Below are 21,289 nucleotides of genomic sequence, written 5' to 3' on the forward strand. Positions count from 1 at the left end.
TAGCTAAAAAAATGTACTTGAGAATATGTAGCGAGTGTAAGGGGCGTGGGGGGAGGTGGGACCAAAATGCCACCTCCATCTGTAAGCAACCCTGCATTCATGTTTTGTTTGGTGTGTGGGTTTTATGTGGTTGTATAATGAAGGAGCCAAATTGTTCTTTTGGGGGTTTAAAAAGCCTCACACGACAAAGGGTTTGTCTGTTTTCTGGGCTGCCGTGTCCCGCTATCCCCCCGCCGCATTTGTCACTGCTCAAGTATGTGTGGTTTGGAATGGGAGCAGAGCAGCGTTCCAAGCCCGAGCTGCTGGCTCCGCTTGGAGCGTGCTGGGCCGTGGAGGCCCTTCCAAGCTCAGCCTTCCCTGATGGATGTGACTGGAAATGCATGGCACGAGCTGATCTCCAGTGTAGTTTTGAACACCTGAAGACTGAGTTCATGAGCGTGACAAGAGCTCTTTGACCTTACCCTGTGCACGTTCCTGGTGCTGCTGCAAAGCTGACTCAGCCATTTAATTGCAAGTTGCATTTAAATAGCAGGATACGTAACTGTAAATTATAGGCCCCTTGCAATTCTCTAATTACATGGTTGAATTTTAAAAAAAGCTCTGAATTTCAGCTGCTCGACTTTAACCATTGGATCAGGTTTGAGTGGGATGAAGAATTTTAATGGAGGCTGTTGGCTTTCCTAAAAGACATAGTCTAATTCCAGCAACTCCACTTCATCAAATTCTTGAATGGAATGGAACAGTCTGCATCATGTGTTCCTGTGATCAGGCTACATGGATATGAGTATTTTTTGTCTTCAAATGTGTTGATTTGTGTTGGAACTCCTGCAGCTGGCACATGCCGTATGTTGGGAACATGGAGCCAGACCAGCATGGCTGAGGCACAGGTGATGGCTTTAGACCTTAAGGGGGTAGTTTCAAAGGTGATTGGTTTAAAGGGCAAGAAAATATTTTTTTAATCTGACTTTAGGCAGGACTTTCTCAAGGCTAATCTTATAAACTTATTATTTAAAGATGCCCTACTACTTCTAAATTTAATGCAGAAGAGAGCATAAAGCAGCTGGTGAAAGTACAGCATACATCTAATTTATAAACAGTTAATGCCTATGATTCGATACCTTTATTGAGAGGGTTTTATGTGTTCCAAGTACTCCAGTGTCACATACAACAGTTCTGATTATTTCCATATTTTTCATATACTGCCAAAAGTTTTAAAGCCCAGTTCAAAACAGGAAAGCTGTTATGTCTCTGGATATGCTTGGAGAGCTCTCGCCTAGAAACGTGTTTTACGTCCTGGTGCAGCACAAGTAAAGAACATTTATATTTAGATGTGTGTCTAACCTAACAAGTAGTGCAGGAAACTGCCTTTATGGCTTTCTCTCAGGCTTCTGCCAGATCAGTGCAAGTTTAAGATTATTCTTGGACTGTTGCTGCAAGAGTTTGTGTTCTTTTCTGAGTCACAGTGTGAAAATTAGAAGTAGATAACTCTGTGACCTCCCCAGTTCTGATGAATTCTGTCCATGAACCAGACTGTTATTAGTAAAGAATAGTTTGAGATTGGAAAGCCATTAATGGTCAGAGAAAACTGTTATGTAAATATTTGATTCTTTTAAATGTACTTCATGTGGAAAGCAGCAACCTGTGCTAGTTGTTCCTTTGCTCATCACTTGGAGTTGTGCGGGTTGCAAAGTTTGACGCGATGCCAAAAGCAGATTATTGTAACTCAATTTTTTTGCCTTTTTGCATCCATCTCTCTGTTAGCTGTGATTTGCATTGTGAGGCCAAAAGCAGTGTGTTTGAGAGCATGAATATCAGTGACACTGAGCAGAAGTAGGAAATACATGTATGGAGACCAACTGAGCCAACATACTGCCATGAGGTCCTCAGCTTTAACAGATCAATATTGTTTGAACCTTTACACTTCTGTATGTGCTCCAGACTTGGTCCTGACCTTGGACTTGATCTAGATCTGACTTTACAAGTCTTTACAATAATGTCAGTCATGTACGAGCCCTTCTGGTCAAGGGGATGTTGTTATTATCCTGGTAAGCCCTTCCTAAGAATTTCCTAGAAGCCAGAGTGAAAATGTATTTATCAGTCTAGTCAATAAATTACTGGAGCAGTGTGATTTCCTTCATATCCTTTCTTCTTTTTCCCAGTGGGATAACAGGTCTTCACGATAATGTGTTTTATTTGAGCAGATTTGTCCATTCCTCTCCCTGCTGCACAGCTGTAGCCATGGGCTTTTCCTCATTGTCAGCCCAACCTCCTGTGCGCAGTCACTGTCCAACTGGATTTTGTGGTTTACATTCTTCTTTCATCAGCTGATGTCCAGCTGATGTCCAGCAGACTGTTCCCCTGCTTTTGTGGAGGTGCTTTGGAATCCCCCACCTGCAGGTTCCCATCCGTGTGGAGTGCAAAGGGCCCATCATCCCCCTGCACTGGGACCAGCTGTGCTCTGCGAGCCACCCAGAATTGTCTTGGTTGGTTTTACTGCCATATCCCATTGCAAACTGATGCCCATTTTTCTGCTTGCTCTTTTGCCCCAAGAGGGTTTATGGTTTGTTTGATTTTACTGCTTTGGAGGTATCTTCTTGTCATTTCACGTTTGCATTCTGGATTATTTTTCCCCAGAGATGCAATGTTGTAGGTTGAATCCCATCTAATTTCCTGTCACATTTCTGGCTTCTTCAGGTCCTTCAGTACTTCAGTGTTCTCACTCGTGTTTTAAATGCCTCTTAATTTGTCCTCCAAACCTAGTTTTACATTACTAGATCCTTGTAGTTAAGTAAACCTGTGTTTGTGTCTACACATTCTGCAGCACCTCAGTAGATGCTTCTTTTTCTGTGACCAGTCTCACCTGCTTGGTATTCTTCTGTTAGGTTTTATTTTATCAGTGGTATCATTTGGAGATCCTGGCACTGTTCTTGAAGTCTCTACTCTTGCTTGTTGCATAAGTAAATGTGGATGTCCTTGTGGGAGAAGCAGTTCCCCTAGTGCAGCCCTGTTTCTCTTCAGTGTGTCTGATTTACTCTCAAAACCTTAATTTCTTTCTGGAAATGCACCTCACCTAATTTAGTTTGTTAACTAGGAAGATACAATAATCCACCATCTAAGACCCAAAATGATTTCTAAGTAAATGAAGCTGCCCTTTAGAATGAGTAGAAAGTGGTTCTCTGATCTTTTTTTCTATTCAAGGAGTGCTTCTTTCTTCATGAGACACTTCTGGCTTCTAGCTGGTTCTTTTTTCTACAGCTCTCTTGTAAGAATATGTTAGGTTTTCTTCTTGTTTCTACTCAGATTTTATTTTGCAGAAGTCCCTTGCTGTGCACCAATAAACTAGTAGCGCTTTTTGTCAGTCAGGTACTGATCATGTTTGCCTGGGAGTGGAATCTGTCAAGATTGCTTTGCATATTCACTCTTCCTAAAGGGAAAATCAACTTCCCCTTAAAGCTCTCTGGAAGGAATTCAAGCAGCTGAGGCTTGTGGTGGCTGTTCTGGAGTGCCCAGAGTCAGGAGAACTGAGGATGGACTGTGATGCCATCCTGCATTTCTGCACTTTTGAAACTCAATGTACTCATACAGTGACTAATAAAACTTAGTATTTCAAGAAATAAAAATAAAATTTTCAAAATGATATGACTTTAGAAATAAAGTGAAGTCAAGTCTGAGTACCTCTGTGTGAGAGTGAAATACAGGGGTCACTTTTCTTCCCTTTTTTTGTCCCCTCCTCCAGCACTGACAGGCTGGGCATCTCACAGTTTGTTCCCTTTGCCCTCCTCTTTGGAACAAAGAGCTGAAGGACAATTTCTTGGGACTACAGGCTCTGTTCTTCCCAACAAAGCAGGATTTGCTATGCATGACTGAAGAAATGATGCATGTAGTTAGATTTCATTGGGTTTCTTTTGTAACCCACAGGATATAGTAAAAGCAAGATGGAGTTTCAGAACATTGAGTTTGCTTAATCATATTTTATTACAGAGTCAATAACCCTAGAGTCTCATGTATAAAAATGTCACAGTTTCTAGAACACTACATTGTCCATTGTTTGTGCTCAGCAAAAGTCCAGATGATTTGGAGAATCCAAACTACACTGACACATCTCCCATTCCTTTTTAGAGGGTTGAGTGGGATTGCTGCCCAGAACAGACTCTTAACACATTTTTGTTCGTTTTTGCACTTTATGTCTGAATAATGTTTCCAGGAGGTTTTCCTAGGGCTCAGTACTACTAAATACCAAATACCATTTATGTTTAGAATATTCAGTTGTATGCAGTCAGTTGTCATTGTCTCCCTTTCTGAACTTAACTCATTTTAACTGTTTGTAAGGAATGGAAGTAAAACCTATGGTGTTTGGACCTAGAGAAGCAGCATAGTCCTACATTAATATTATATAGATGTGGTTCCTATCACATATACCTATAGGAATATTTTTATATAATAGGAGGTTTTTAGAAAAATGGGCTTGCATTAGGCAATGTTTAATCATACAGGTCTCACACTTAACATGTTACCTTGATTTCTCTCTGGGGCTTAAGAGCTAGACTTGGAGTAGCAGGGTCCGAGACAGGAAAACCCCAAAACAACCCCCTTACCTGTTTGTAAAAAGACATTTTTTCAAGCCCAAAGGTTTACGTTGCTGAGGCTGTTCAGCTCCCTTGTATTGTCCTTCTGGGGTTTTATGCACCTTGCATTTAAGGAAGAAGCTGTAGATGGTTTAAATTCCAACAAGGAGGGCTAAACTGTGTAAGTTTTTGTGTTTAAGCCTTTTTGCTTTGCCATGACAGGATGTATTAAACTGGCTTAAGAAAATGGTGCAGGCACTGGGTTCTCCAGTGGTGACATGTCTGCTGGCATTAAACAGGGAGCCTTTGTGGGGGACTGTCATTCTAAATCTCAGCATCTACTCTGTGATTTTCCACTAAAACATTAGTTTGAAAAGCTCAAATTAGGGAAAACTTGACATGTGAGGGCAGAAAGATACCCTGGATGCTTTTAGACTCTGGTTAAGGGACAGAAGCACTGGAAGGGTGTGTGGCAAGGGGAGGACAGACAGTGAAAATGGGAAATACTGAAATGAGCAATGCTGAGGAGTTACCTGAGCATACAATGTGACACTGTCTTCTTCTTTAGATGTCCATTCATTAATAGCAAAAGGATGACTGAATGCAGAGTTCCAACTGTGGTGGCCTCCAGAACCCCCAGGTATTTACCAGTGCCATGTTGCAAGTAAGGGCAGGTGCATTTCCATCCCTGGTGAAAGGTGCTGCATCCACTGAGCCATGCCCAGCCCCTGTTAAACTGCTGCCTGGGCTGGGTTCAGTGCAGAAAGCTGAGTTCAGTTCAGCTTGATGTTACTGTGTGCAGTAACTGGTCTGGAAAAGGTTCAGGTTAATGAGGGAAATGCATTGTGTGGTATGAGTCTGGTCAGGTATGAAAGGAGAGCTGGCTGAAAATGGACATTGTGGGTACAGAACTTGCTCCCTTTCCAGTGCAACGCTTCTGGAGGCCATGGGAAGGTTTCTTGGGGCATGCAGACATTTGTAGTAGGTGACTAATGTTTTCCAATTCAGTTAAATCCAGGACACTGTAACGTTGGCCTGGCATAGTCCATCAGAAATAGAAGCAATTATGAACTTCCTCCTGAAAAGAGCAGATAAATCCTTTGTTGGATTTACCACAGAGTTATTCTACTACTTAAATTTTGTGTGACATGAAATATTTGCTTCACAAAATAGAATTATTATTCTGTGTGCCCTCTTCACAGTATTTAGCTGTTAACTCGAATGCAGCTAGACAGGGAGAAAGTTCTATGTCTTCTGGAAATACTTGTATTTCTAGAGCCTGCATGTTCTGTCTAATTATCTTCACTAAAGCTCTAGGACACAAAGACCGAAAAGTAAAAGGAACACTTCTTACTGTTGTATGTTTCCTGTTTTCTGGCATTAGTGTGATTTTTAGATCACAGCATCTCTGCTGAAGGATACTGCTGTCTTGGTATATTCTGTGTAACACTTGCCTTGGGTGGAAACAGTTCCAGAGAGCTGCAGATTTGATTAGTCTGCATTGGTGCCTCCTAGAATAGAACTGGGGAGTCTTTGGAAAAGAAAAAAATTATATTCATGCATGACCACCAGCAGAACCAACTAAAAAGTCATCGAAGATTGGCCCACAAAGTATTTACGGTTCCAGTTCACAGATCTGCCTGCTCAGAATGAGGTGGGCTAAGTTGGGAGCATCTGCCCAGGAGGAAGGAACAAAGGCTTTATTCAAGCCAGCCGTGTCTGCCGGAATGCCCCGGGACAGCCTCAGGCTGTGGCCAGTGTTGGGCTTGGGCCCCAGCACTGACAAACATCTCATACACATTCTGGGAGCTGTCATCATCTCTTCTGGCCCTTTTTCTAGCATTTTCACTTCATAAAAGTAGCAGGAAGGATGAAACTGGTGTAGTGCAATAGGTGTGTAGGGTTTGTTGATGTACTTATTTTCCAGGCACAAATGGCAGGAGCTGCTCACCAGTGTAGTGGCTGTGTGTCCTGCTGGCCTGGGACAGCTGTGCTGGTGCCACAGGGGTGAAGTCTGGTACAGCAGGTCTGGGGTGGCTTCTTGGGAACATCTTAATACTGATGAAGGTAAACATGGATATTTTGCATGCTCAAGAATGAGTCCACAGGCAACTTCTATTTCCTGAACAGCCACTGAGACTCCTTGGGGCTTTCTATGTGTGTATTTGCTTCTCTTGTGCAGATTTGGAATAGTCTTTCCATTTACCTTCACTCCTGGTGCTTTTGCCTTGAGATCTCACTAGAGGTTTCTTACAACCTTAGTTTGTGATCTTGCCCTGGTTTAAGCTAGGATAAAGCTAATTTTTTTTTTTTTTTTTTTTTTTGGTAGCTATTACAGTGCTGTGTTTTGGATTTAGAACGAGAATGGTGTCAGGAGTGGGATCAAGAAGTGCCCTTTATTTACAACAGGAATAAAGCTTTGAGTAGAGAGTGTCTGAACATACCCAGTGGTGGATTTTTTTCATCCTCAGACCAAGTATAAAGATAGTATAAAGTAGGAAACGCACATTTTAGACAAAATAAAAATCTTCTCTCCATACTGTATGTCCAGTAATTTTGTGTCCTATTAGAATTTCTTGTTATATCATAACTATCAGGTTCTCTGAGGCTACTCCATGTGTTTAAAGTGGTGGAAATACTAAACCATGTGGCCATTTGCACTGATGGGTTATATTGTCAAACAAAGAGATACAGCACTGCTTTAAAACTCATACCACTTTTCAGCAGTGTTTTGAGACAGCTTAGTCAAGGTTCAAATTTATGTAGCAATTACAGGCTTGCCTGAAAGCAGGAGAGCTGGAGGTGCTGCTCAGGTGCAGCTGGGCTGTTTACCTGTTACTAGACAGACTTTCCCCTTTGTCATTAACGTGAGGTTTTGTGTTCAGTCCCAGGCCGGAGCGGTAGATGGGAGCCCAGGGCCTGCTGGGATGGGGTTTTACACTTGTGCTGTCCTTTTGCCCTTCCCCTGAACTCTTTTCATTTCAGTCATGAGCAAACAGTCAGTGCCTGAACTAACAACCCCGCAATCCTCCAAAGCACGCTCCTTACAGTACCAAACAAAGGGAGGCCCGCGTGGGCCGGCCCAGGCCAAGGAATGCAGCTTCAGGGTTCTGCTCCATAAATTTAACCAGCACGACAAAAAGGAGATAATGTGAGCCTTCGTGATGATCTGAAAGGGGGAGGTTTGTGTCCCATTGATTGCGGTCTGGCCCAGCGCCAGCCCCGAGCCTGACCGACAGTTGAACCATATCGTTAAGGCGTGTAATACAGCTCGAGTCTTGTACAGCAGCCAATGAGTACATATCCAGAGGGCAAAAGTTTATAAAGAGTCGAGGCTGTCCTGTTTAACCCTCTCACACTGCCTGTAATATACACTGCTGCCATTCACAAATAGGCACTTTGCTATTAAAATGTAAACCTTCAACTTTCTGTACTTGGAAAACGTACACGTGTGTCTGATTTCTAATGTGCAGCAGATTTATAAAGTGATTGTGGAAAAATATGTAAAACTGATCTTTTTTTTTTAACTGGAAAAAAAGAATCCAACCCACTTTTATTTCAGCACTACTTCATCCATAGTTACTTTTTTGTTCAGAGATGTCTTCTGGGTTGTTCTGCAAACTCTTTCATACAGATGGAGCTATTTATTGCCTTGATGTCACCTCATTTAGCATGTGGCTGGTATTTTTATAGATAATTTTTTCACCTAATGTTGCTGTTAACATGTGGAATGCTCTTTATCAGTTTTGTAAGTACAGCCAGTTGATCTGAATTGTTCTTGCAACTGCAAAGTTTAAAAATCAAAACAAACCTCGTGAGTAGCTATTTGTTGGATGAGGTTTGTGCTAGAGCACTTTGCTGTGCCTATTGCAGCCCTGGTTGTAGTAACTGAGAAATATAAAGGAGGGTTGGAAAGAGAAGAAACGTCCAGTCATTAGAGTTGATTGACACAGTCCTTCATGCACAGCCAGAGTCACTGTCCTGATGCTGGGCAGGGCCCCTGGTTTGTTTTTTTTCCCCCAAGTAGATTTCCCAGAAAAGCAGGAATACAATGTGGAAGCATTTCTGTTAGACTGAAGTATTTTACACGTCAAGTGACCGTGTTTGCATTTGCTACAACCAGCACTGGTGGGACCATTATAAATGTGACTCCCCATCCCTGGCAGTGTCCAAGGCCAGCTTGGCCTGGACAGTGGAGGGTGTCCCTGCCCGTGGCAGGGGATGGAACAGGATGAGCTTTAAGGGCCCTTCCAGCCCAAGCCAGTCTGGGATTCCATGGGCACAGACATAAGAGCAGTGCTCCATCTGCTATAGGCCCTGCCTGGCAGCAGACACTATTTAATATTTTAAACCCTCACACAGTGCCCTGAGGCTCAGCAATGTTATGGTCCTGGGCACTTTGGTTTCACTAAGGCATGTTCAGCTCTTCTCAGACAGGTGTTTGCAGGAAATCCCTGCTGAGAACCATCTTTTTCATTGAGTCAGAAGGTGAATGGCAGCATTTTTCAACACACTGGTTTGACAAGAAACCTTTAAGGTGACAGCTGCTTTCATCTCTGTAATTAGTACAGGAGGAGTCTGGGGGAAATGGGAAGCTGGGATGGCAGTGTTATGTTTTGTCAACTTCTTAAGCTTGATGTTACCAAAGTGCTTGAGAAAGTGTGAGTTTTGCTGCACAGCTGTTACAGGTGGGGCAAGTGCCAGAAATTAATGCCCAGAGTGCAGCTGGTGTCAGTGCTTGTCTATAGTGCAAGCTCATACACCTTGTCCAGATGCTGGATTTGTAATTTGGATGTCATAATTAAGTTGTGTCTTAATTAATCTCTTCTCAATTCTTTTTGAACTTGGAGCCTGATGAAGTTATGTACAATTGCAAACCCAGGGAATAATTCTTAATTTTGTTTTTATCTGATGTACAAAAGGGAAGGGGGAGAAAAGCTCTATCTCCAAGAAACTGGCAGGAACAACTTCCATGATAAACAGTTGCTCCTTGAGCATGCTGTACTCTCCTAAAGGCATGTCGGGTCAGCTAAAGGTCTGCAGCATCTGAGCTGGGAGATCCCTCCAAAGAGGAGGGATTTAACTGTAAGTGGGAGGTTTTAACCCTAGGCACCATTTATTTGCATGTTTCTGCCTGAAACTAGCATTTTGGGAACACGTTTAACAAGCACAATATATTCCATGCATTTGCTGGAATAACGGCGCATATGAGCTTCCTCAGATCTGCAGTCAGCAGGGAGCTGTCTGGCCCGTGATTTTACACATTTTTGCATCTAACTGAGATGTTCTGATGCCAAATCCAGCACTCAACTGACTGCACCATGTGTGCATTTTAACACACCTTAACAGCATCTGTGCTGGAACCAGCGACTGAATCCCATGGCAGAGCTTTGCCGGATCTCTGGGATCAGTGACCTGCCTGTTGGGAACTGCACCCCAAAGTCCAGCACAGGATGGGAGGCAACTCCACTGACCCCTTGAAACAGAGCACCAGTAGAATCACCAGGGAACAGGGAATCTAGCTTGCCACATGTTTTCCTGAAATTAGGCCCAAGGCATTAAATGTTCTCAGGGGCTGAGAACTGGCACATCAAAAACCTGCTGTCTCTCCCCTTCTGTTCAGTAAATTTAGGGAATGTTCCTGCTCATCACATGGGTTCAGCACATGAAACAAAGTTAAGTGCAGCAGTTAGGAAAGAATTGTGGAAATAGTGGATTTTTAGTGCTGTGCAGAGGTGCAATGTGCACTGCAGCCCCGTTACAAGTGGCACATGTTTGTTTTCATTTGTTATCCATGTGTTTTCAAGCTATGGCTGCAGCACTGAGTTTGTTGCTGTGATGGCTGAGTTTTCAGCTCAACTTTTAAGACATACATGGTTCAGCATTTAATTGGTTCTGGCACTCCCAAGTGTGCTTTGCACAGTGTCCTCCTGTCATGTCTGTGGCACAAGCACTGTCCTCATTGTGCATTTCATGGAAATCTTGTGCATGGGATGGTGATCCTCATGGAAGGCTGCAGGTCCAAGTCAGTCTGGAGCTCAAACCAGTGTACCAGGTATTTCAGTTGTGTATTTTATGGTAGAAGACAAAGGTTATTCCTCCTTTAATTTACCTGATCATGTCACTTCTAATGTCTGAAATGCACTCCCTGTATTTAGGAAGCAGACTTTTTTCAGAGCCAGCAATAGTTTGATTTTATTATTTCTTGAAACTACCAGCAGCTTTTGAATTATGTCTTACCTTACCTGCCATTTTCCTTTGTTTGAATTAAGATTGTTTTATAATTATTTCAAGGAGATAAAAATCGTTGCCAGGCTGAAAGTCAGTATGCCAAGCTACAGCCCAGAGCAGGCTTTTCTCACTAAATTTTATGCAAACCAGAAAAAAAAAAAAAAAAGAGTTTACAATGGAAACCCTGAATTTTATCTGTACCAGAACCAGCAATTTACTGCTTAACTGGGCTGAGATAACGAGGTGGGGAGACTGGACCTTTGCTGGTGACAGTTGCTGAAGTTTTGGCAGCAAGAACTGGGTCTGGCTAAAGGAAATGATTCCTAGAGAGTTTTGGGGGGAGCCCTGGGGCTGGAGGATCCCTTGGGAGGGAGCTCATGGCCAAGAGCACCCCAGGGAGTGGCCATGGGGCTTGGCTGGCAGGCAGGTCCTGCAGCAGGTCAAGTCTCTGAGGAGCCTGGTCCATTCACTACTGGTTCCAGGTGCCAGAATTCCATCTCCTTGCACTTAGAGCTGTTGTTTGTGCAGGATTTGGGGGGTGCATGCTCAGGCTGGGGTTTTGAACAGATCTGTGGTTGTCACTGCTGTTCCCTTACTCAGATGAGAAATCCCCCAGATGCACATTTTAAATGAAATCCAATGATTACTGTGTTGGTCATAGGGTTTTGTCCATGTTGGTTTTTCTCAGAAGTTGCTACATTTCCTAAAATTGTGTTATGATGAATAATTATTCTGGGTGTGATACTGAGAAAACTGAAAGATGAAAATTTGTAAATAATTTCTAAATCATTTTTGAATAGGGCTGGTTTGCTTTAGCAGAACAACATCTTTTGATATATAAAGTTTGAGACCTTCTGAATTTTATTTTTTTGGATGTTTTTGTCAAGGTACTCAGGGTACACTTCAGGGAAACTTTTTAGGTCCAAGAGACCATCAGAGATAAGTAACAGTTGTTATTCTCAAAACCACTGTGTATTTATGCACCTCTGCAGAAATCACAGGTCCTGATCTGTGATCTACAGACCTGATGGCAGGAACCTGCTGGGATGGGTACCTGATAGAGGCAAACATGGAGTGAAGGAGCAAGGACAGGTGATTCTGGAAAGCATGTGATGTCTCTTGAAGAGTTTTCTCAACCTAAGTTGGTCAGTAATTATCCCCACTAATATCTGACCACTTCCTTAGTCAGGTTGGTGATGTGTTTGATTATTAAACACATAATAATCTGGCTTAAAACTGGCCAGCTGAATTCCAAGGATTCTGTGAGCTGCTCAGCAAATGGCAATGAGTTAATGCCATGCACTGGTTCCAGTGTGCAGAGTCAGCTGGAGTGAGAGCTCCAGGGCTCAGCTGGGAGCAGGGCAGGGCTGCAGTGTTCATCTCAAGCTCCCAACACCCTCTCCCAGCCCTTTGTGCCTCCATCCAGCAGCACCATTCCCTGCTGTGCTGGGCAGACATGAGGGCATTCCTGCCTTGTATTGCTTTTGTGTGCTTATTAAAAAGGAATCAGCAGATCTGCTGAGTGCCTGGGTAATGGAACCCAGATGTGGGCACTGCCGCCCGCTCTGCTTGACAAATCTGCAGCTTTTGGGATTTCACCAGGGTTGCTTATTATTTACAGAACGTAACTTGAGACAGTAGAACAAATTTTTAGATTAAAAAAATCAAGTGGTGTGGAATGTTTTTAGCTGTGCAGACCAAACAAAGCAGCTTGCCAAGGGGGTGATGGACTAAATCCATCCAGTTTAGGCCCAGCACCAGTGGCACTGGGTTGGAGAACTGCCGGCCTTATCACCAAGAAGGGAATGATCTGTTATCACCAGGATCAGTGTCTAAGCGTGGAGGGCACAGTGAACACTGAACTTGTACTCTGAAGTGCTTCTTCCATTTAAAAACAAAACCAAAACACAAAACCTTGGCTCAGAAATTGCCAAACCTTCAGAAATCCCTTGTGGTGCCCAGTACCTTTGTAGCACTGGTACTTTTTCTCTGACCTGCTTTGAGCCAAACATTAGAAACCAGTGTTCCCTGAAGTTACAGTGTCCATGGGATTACAAGGTCCTGTTCTATCCCACTCCATTAGGGTGGTCTTGCTTGCAGTGCTTCAGATCCCTCTTCTCAAGGAACTACAGAGTATTAGAGAGGCTGGCACAGGGGAGTGTTTGTCTGAGGGATGGTTCATGTAAAACCCACTGCACGGTGCAGCTGCTCTGTCCCAGTTATCCAGCCTTCCTGAATGCAAGATGGAAAGTCTCAGCAAAACATTATTGATTGGCCACTGTTGATTAAAACCCACCTAAGGCTGCAGGCAGTCGCTCTTTGAGTTTGTCAGTAGGTGCCATAGAGAGGTTTAAGACCCAACAGGGGCTTCTTTGATTAGTGATCTTTTGCCATTTTTCAGAAGTTAGGAAGTAGGACAAGCAGCAAGATGTGAATTATACTGGTTGGAATTCTTTAATTTCTCTGGAACTTTTGTCTCAACATTTTGCATTCAGGGAGGCAAACACATTTGTTTATTGCTTTGTAAGACTCTAATAGGTAAAAGAAGACATGTGTTGTTCACCTCTTGTGTAGGTTTAGAAAGACAAGAATGCTGTACTTGGTGCAGGTGAATCCAGTGTGTATCTAAGGAATTTAAGGGGCAGGAGAGGTGACTTGCTCCAGAGCCATAGTGCTTTAATAGCACAGCTCTAACCACTGCATTAAGAGTTGTCAAAAACTTGAAGGAAAACAAATTTTAAAAGGGTGTCCAGGCTTCAGGTGTGGGTCAGGGCTGCTGAGAGGGAAAGGTGACAAGGAAATGAGGCTCCAGAGAAAACACCTGCAGAGCATGGACCCCAGAAGGTGAGTGCTCTCTCCTGGTGCTGGGAAGCTTCAAAAGCAAAGGTAATGCTCCATGGGACCTTCCTCCTGTCCCTGGATCAGAAAGGCTGGAGTTCCTTGTGCAGGGTTTTACAAAAGAGGATGGGAAGGGAGAATACTAATCCAAAATGGTGCATTTGGCTGGGAAATTTTTAACAGCAGTAGCCTGGAAGAGCTGTGAAATACCATGGAGCAGCCCCAGAGTGATGCTGCTGGGAAGGGACAGGGAATGAAGCAAGGCTCGGCAGCCTGTAACACAATCCTTCAGGGGCAGGGCGTTCCAGGAGCTTGAAGGAATTCAGAGTATTATTTTTTAACAAAATTCTGCTAAGGGAGGGACCGAGCCTGCAGTTCTGCAATGCTGTGGCCAATATCAACCTCTGATGGCTGTCAGCCCACAAGTGTGTGTCCTTCTTATTGTCATTTTTAATAGACACACAGAAGGGTAAAGTATGCTAAACTCTGCTATGGGGACCCTAATTAATGAGGATTTTTCTTCTGTCTTAAATTTAACTGCATGTTCCTATTTCCATAACCATAGAGTTTGCAGTCTCCTGGCACTGTCCATCGGTGAGAGCTCTCTCTAGGTTTTTGCACTCTTTCTTTCTTTAGAGCAGTGAGAAGAAATGGTCAAATCAGAAAAACTGCTGATAAATACATCCCAAAATCTTCAGAGAGTATACACTGCTTAGGTCACTTCTTCTTATTAATTTAGCTACTTTCCCCTTCATTGTAGACAAAGCTCTTCTGTTTTTATTATTGTATGGTTCTGTGTCTCATAGAAATGTATGAGTAGACACCACATCTTCCAGAGCCAAGTCTTCCAGGATCTACACGCCGTGTTTGTGAAGACCTGGGATTTTTGAAGGCTTTGTATTTCAAAAAGACAAGAACTCTGTGTGCAGACAGGTGTCAGTGGCAGGAAAGCCTGCCCCAGGTGATGTCTGTGTGTCTCTTGCTGCAGGACCAAGGCGGAGCGAGTGCGGAAGCCCCGGTGCTGCAGGGGACCCCAGGGGCTCCTGCCCCGCTACCTGGAGAGCCAAGCAGAGGGACAGGAGCAGCTCTTCAAACTGACAGACAACATCCAGGATGAGTTGTGAGTACACAGCCACTTACACAGCTACTCTGAGTACTTCTGTTCTGTTTGCTGCCATCACGTCTTCTTCATGTCTAAAACTGCTCCACACGCAGACACGTGTTCAGTTCTGGGCCCTCAGCACTGCAAGGACGTTGCTGGACTGTGTTCAGGAAAGGGAATGGAACTGGGGAGGGGTCTGGAGCACCAGGAGTGTCTGAGGGAGCTGGGGGAGCTCATCCTGGAGGAAAGAGGGCTCGTGGGGGATCTTCTGGCTCTCCACAGCTCCCTGACAGAAGGGTGCAGCCAGTCGAGCTCCGCTCCCACAGAACAGGGAACAGTAACAAGGGACAGGATGAGAGGAAGCGGCCTGAAGTTGCACCAGGGGAGGTTCAGGTTGGATATTGGGGTAAATTTATCCATGGAAAGTCATAAAGCCCTGGCACAGCTTCCCGGGACAGTGGTGCAGTCGCCAGCCCGGGAGGGATTTAAAAGTCATGTGGATGTGGCACTTGGGGACCTGGGTTAGTGTTGGCCTGAGCAGTGGTGGAGGAACAGTTGGATTTGATGGTCTCAGAGGGCTTTTCCAACCCAAATTATTCTGTGATTCTACAGGGAGAATATCAGATTGTTGGATTGGGGTCTAAATGCAGAATTCATCATTTGCCCGATCTCCACCATAGTTACTGATCAGCTGTCAGGGGAGGGTGTTAAATGCTGTGTCTGTCACCCATCAGAGCATCTGCCAAGAAAGAGGGTCAGAATTGCTGATGGTGGAGCTGGCAGAGGGAGGTACAGGTTCAGCAGGGTCACTTGGTGTCACCAGTGTCACTGGGCAGGTTCCATGTGCCACTCCAGGTTCTGCCTGAGGAAGAGATTGCAATCTGCCACTTCTTTGTCGCCCTGTGAGTTCACATGTGGGGTATCCTGTTTCCATCTCCTTTCAGGATCTTTGTGCCTATTCAGGATGGCTCTTAGGCAGGGAGACTGGAAAGAGCAATTTGTGACCAAAAAAACCGACTAGTGTAGCCCATAGCAGTGCAGTGGCCTTTGTCATTGAGTCACACTGTTCATTCATTGTGACTCTTGCTATTAGAAACATCATTCAGCAGGAACACAGTGTTTCTTGTCATGGAAAATAAATACAAAATTATGCCTCTGACTTTTATCCTAGTATCATAATCAGAAACACACTTGAAGACCTGATTATTTGCATATTTTCCTTCAGAGTTAAATCCATAAAAGGGGGTTTAATACCTTGCTCTACTGTTCTAACTAAATGTTTCCACATTTTTTTCCAGTTAGGCTTGCTGTTTCACTTCTGGAAAATATTGTGTAATTACTTCCTGATGTTGTTAAGAACCCCACAAATTCTCCAGAGATCTGGTTGCTTCTACTTTGTTCTACTGGATCATGTTTCATTTAATTTTTCATTTTATTAATTTGAGATATTTATAATAGTGTAGATGTATGGATTAAAAAAAAATTGTATCTTGCAGTAATATCTGAAAAGGTTAAAAATACCCATTTAAGAACTTGACACTGAGAAAAAAAGAAACAGTTGGCAAGAGCAAAGGTAGTGGTGCATGACTCAAACTTAGAACAAAATGTAGAGCCTGAACTACACATTAGCTAATGTTTCTGGGCTTCTCCATTAACTCACTGACCTCTGTTTCCATTCCTCAGAATATATACATGCCACCAGTAAAAGTCTTTTAAGGAGAAGTACATGCATCGTGTGTTGCTCTTACAGAGCAAACACAGCCCGTGCTCAGTGCCCAGGTGCATCCCCTGGAGTGGAGAGCAGCTGTCAGAGCCCCTTCTCTCCCCGTGGATGTCCTGGTGCCATCCTGACCCAGCTGGATCTGATGCCTCCCTCAAACACTCGTGTTTGATGTGCCTGTCCAGGGCATCAGGCTGTTCTTCTGCAGCTGTACTGCTGCTCTGGGATTAAATTAAATTTTCTGTGACACTTCATAAAAAATGTCACTCTCCATCCTATTTAACTAATTTCAAAGGCAGAACCTTACCCTGAAGTGTTTGAACTCTGAGGGAAGACTGCAGGGCAGGTGCTGATTTCCAGAACTCTGTTAATGTTGTCTTCCACCTGGGTTCCTCTAAGCCAAACTCCACTTTTCTTCCAGTTTATATTACTTAAAGGAACACAGTTTTTTTATCCCTTCCTGGAGTTTCATCCAGGGTTGGAGCTGGGCAAAGCCTGTTACAGGCCCTTTTTAATGAGGCTGTGTCCTTCTCAGCCCTGCCATGGCAGTGTGGGCTGGAGTTGGTGTGTGCACCTTTCCCAGTGTGAGGGGAGTGAGGGCAGGGACACAGCACAGAGGGAAAGGCAAGTTCAGTGCAGAGGAGTGTCTTTGAGTGGACTGGGAATACAGAATTACTGGAGTTATCCTTTTATACCACAAAAAGAAACTATGGCCTGACCTCTTGCCATATTTTTGGCTATTAACATACCTTCTATAGCTCTGGGTTTATTTGGCTACAGATCAGAGTAGCTTGTGTGCAGGGATATTTAACTGGTAGAGCCAAGAGTGCATTTGGAGATGAAGAACTTTTCTGTTTACCAGAAACACTGAGTTAGTGACAAAGGTCACTGATTTCTAAGCCAGTGGAGGATTCTGCAGGATGTGAGGACAGCAGGCAGGTTTGTATGAGCAGTGGCTCAGAGGGCAGCAATTGGGAACCAGCAGAATCCTGCTTTACAGATGCTTGTCAACCCTGGGGCCTGTTGGCAGAGCTTTTTTACTCTATTTAGCACTACTCTATTACTCTACTCAGCTATGATTCCACATTCAAGTTGCTGAATCTTTCAGCTTTTTAAAAGCCCCACTAAGGAGGTTCATTTCAGTAGTAAACCAGAAGTGGGGGAGAAGCATTTGTGTGTTCAACTTCCATTTCATTTTGCACCTTACAATTATTCTTTTACACACCAGCCTTTTCAGCCATCATAACTCTCAATATTCCTAACTCACTCTTCTCTCCCTCTTCCTATTCATCACTCAGCCTAATCTCCCTGGGGAAACCTGCTTGCTGCTTAACCTCTCACCCCTTGTTAAACAGCTAATTTCTCTTTTCTGCTACTGATCCTGGCAGCAGGTTCAACTTGATTTTGGTTTTGAAGGCAGGGAGGTGTGGGGACCAGAAAAGCACAGGAGAATTATCGGATAGCTCTTGTCATAAATGTCTGCAAGCCTTTCAGCTCTGAAACTGAAGTTAGTTGCAATTAAGCTTCAGTATTAGGACTCGCAGTGCTCCAGAGCAAGGAAATTACTGTTCCTCAGTCCTTGTCAAAGGACATTTTTATGTGTACCTGTAATGCCCAAAGCTGGTGGCCAGGCAGGCAGCACTAATATTTGATTTACAGCATGATCTTTTTATAAATAGGTGAGAGTGTCCTTCATTAGCTCCATTTCTAAACAGTTTAAATTAAATACAGATGAATTGTACATGTTGCACTACTGCATTTTCTGATGGACTTCTGAAGGTCACAGAGAGGTGAAGACACTGGTTAATTTGCTATTTTTAGCTTGAAGCTAACAATGCTTTCTGAAGGTCACGGAACAGGTGAAGACATTGGTTAATTTGCTATTTTTTGCTTGAAGCTAACAATGCTTTCTCCTTTGTTGCAGTTTCATCGCAGTGGAAAACATCGACAGCTACTGTGTGCTCATCTCCTCCAAGGCCGTGTATTTCCTGAAGAGTGGGGATTGCACAGACAGGGATTCCATCTTCCTGGAGGTCAGGTATGACGACCTGTACCACTGCCTGGTGTCCAAGGACCACGGGAACGTGTACATCCAGCTCACCAAGAAGGCAGTGAGCACGAGCAGCGGCCTGGCCATGCCGGGCCCCTCCCAGCAGCGGCCCATGGTGAGGAGCTGGCACCCCTTCCCCTGTGCTCCCCTCGTGACCAAAGTGCTTTAGTCACAGGCTTTGTTCTGGCAGCACTGAAAACAGCTGCTGCCCAGGTTTCAGTGACTGTAGAAGTGGCTCCCTGAACTCCTGAGAAAGCTGAAGAAAGCAAAACACTAAAATAGTCCCACAGGCTGAAAAATAACAGGAAGAAACATGTATTTACCTGTGAAAGGCTTTTAACTTTTAACCACATAAATGCAGCTTGGGTACTCTGCTGTCTGTTTAATCTTCTCCTACATGTAGTAGTTTTTACTGTGAGGTCTCTAAAGCTGGAACCAGTGTTTATGTTTTGTGCCATTTCAGTAGTTGCTCAGGGGCTGTTTTACAGGCGCAGTTACAAGCTCACCCCTGACCCAAGTCAGTTCACATTCCAAACAGAACAGCCAGATAAAAGGTGGGAGGGGAGGCAAAGGAAATAACCTCAGATATGGCACTGTGTTCCTGCTCTCACCCTTGAATTTCTGTGTGTACCTGGTGCTCCCTCACGCTTCTTCCTTGCTCCAACCTAAGTGCTGAGAAGGAAACTCCACTGAAACCTTGCTGTCCCTTACTTTTAACCTAAAGTCTATTCTGTTTGAGCTGATAGCAGGAGCACATTAAGAAAAATCCTCTTTCTTTCTGCAGGTGAAAGTGAAATCAGAAGCTCTGGCAGTAAAGGTGTCCCAAGAAATCAACTATGCAAAGAGCCTTTATTATGAGCAGCAGCTGATGCTGAGACTTAGTGAAAATCAAGAGCAACTCGAGCTGGACTCTTGAAAATCCATTTCCTCACTGCCAGAAAGAGCTGCAAGTACCAGGCTGGAGCCAGGACTGTGTGACTAGAGAAGGAAAAAATACAATTTTAGTATTTAGAGAAAACAAAAGAGGTGGCTTTTCTTTTTTAAGCACTAGCTGTATAACAGAGGTGTAGCTGACACAGCTTTGGGTCTGGGAGAAGCCCTGTATTTTGCTAACATGTATATATGTACAAGTGTCCATGTAAATATGCCGGGCAGCGGGTGTTGGTATAAATATGAGTCTGTTTACTGTGTAAAGAAATTAAAGGAGCTCTACTGAGTCGTACTGCACTACCTGACAGAAGCTCTTCTCTCTCTATGTCTTTTTTTTTTTTTCCTTGAGAAAACTGATTTTCACAGTGCAGGAATGTAGATAAACCTTTAAAAAATAAAATCAAGAATTAATTTCAGCTTTTGGAGCACAGGTGTCCTGTGGTTTAGAGCTTTAACACCATGAATAGGGTGCATTAACACTGTGATTAGGGGGCATTGGTTGGGCTGTTTGGTGGACTTTTTGTTGTTTTTTTTCTCTTAACTCACTAATACAGGTAAATACAGGAGACCTGGTCTTGCACTGAAATGTCAGCCTCTTTTTGAACAAAAAAAAATTGTATTTTGGTAAATAATACAGGGAAGATTCCATTTTACATTCACAGTCTGCATCTCAAAGCCTCTTTTCTGACTTGTTTTTGAAGTAGTTGAAGTGAGCAGCCTTGGAAATTGAACCTTTAACTTCAGATTTTTCCTTCCCTCAGGTGGAGGAAGGGTGGGGGGAGAGGAGATTACCAGCTTGTTGGACTTCACAATATCTTGAGAAGTAAACTTCTAAATAATAAAAACAACATTTTTTCCCTGATGTTGTACACCACATTGGTATTTGTCTCATTAACTGTGACCACACTGAAGAGGGAGGAATGAGTGCACTTAAACACCTTAACCCACAGGAACTGGAACCCTCAGTGTCACATTTCCTCCCTGGAGGTGCCAGGTTTGGGTATGAAGACACAGCTCTGCTGAGTAACCTACATTTTAAAGTGTGACTTCATAAACCTTTTGATTCACTGTAAGCAGACCTTTTAAAAGGTAAAGTAATTTGAAGGTGAAGTCCTTTCATGAAGACACATGGGAATATTTTGATGCTGAAGGTTAGAATGAAACCACTTCTGAGCTCTTGTAAAATACTGGGCTGCTAAAGGTGGGGAGGGAAACAAGGAGTAGTTCTCACTGCTGTGTTGAGCACTTGAGGGGATGGATGGAGTACTTGGGGTCTGTAACCATCCATGAGGAGATGATGTGCAAACACCAGAGCAGTCATTGAGACATTTGTGTGAAAAAACCTGTCCAGCTTCAAGGTGTAATAAAGGGTAGATGAAATAACACCTCAGCAGGGGCAGGAAGGAAGAACTGTCTCTTAATTGGTAGAGAGACCCCACACAGCATGGCAATGACACCTTTCTGTGTCTTCCTTCTCTACTCTCCTCCCCTCTCCTTGCCTGTTTTCCCAGTCCTCTCATCCCCTTTACCTTGTCACATCCTTTCCTGTCCTTCCTTTTCCTTCCTTTTCCCATCCTTTCCACCTTTCCTCCTCTTTACTGTCCTTCTCCCCCTTTCCCTGCCCTCCCCTTTTCTCCCCTTTACTGTCCTGCACTCTCCTCCTGTCCCCCCCTCCCTTGCCCTTTTCCCTGGCCCATAGTTTCACTCCAGTGCTCCTGCAAAGGTGGAAAGTCCAGGGGCTGTGTCCACACTGTCCCTGCTGGACACAGCCCCAGCCCACCCCACTAGGTGACCCTGTCACCGAGCCTGATCCAGGACACAGGCTGGAGACAGACACTTGTCTGCCCTCTCCT

At 43.9% G+C, this 21,289-nt stretch overlaps 1 protein-coding gene across 7 annotated transcripts in view; it reads left to right on the top strand.

The window, feature by feature from the left end:
- Nucleotides 1–20,298, top strand: part of VPS13D (vacuolar protein sorting 13 homolog D) — a 97,712-nt gene extending 77,414 nt beyond the window's left edge. For all 7 annotated transcript variants that reach the window (XM_053997293.1, XM_053997295.1, XM_053997297.1 and 4 more), the window contains 3 exons: nt 14,623–14,754; nt 18,381–18,621; nt 19,291–20,298. In XM_053997293.1, coding sequence (XP_053853268.1) covers nt 14,623–14,754; nt 18,381–18,621; nt 19,291–19,422 — 505 coding nt within the window. In that variant the 3' untranslated portion in view covers nt 19,423–20,298. The remainder of the gene's footprint in view (nt 1–14,622; nt 14,755–18,380; nt 18,622–19,290) is intronic.
- Nucleotides 20,299–21,289: the final 991 nt, after the last annotated feature.

Source organism: Vidua macroura, chromosome 23, assembly GCF_024509145.1.
Source record: "Vidua macroura isolate BioBank_ID:100142 chromosome 23, ASM2450914v1, whole genome shotgun sequence".
NCBI lineage: Eukaryota > Metazoa > Chordata > Aves > Passeriformes > Viduidae > Vidua > Vidua macroura.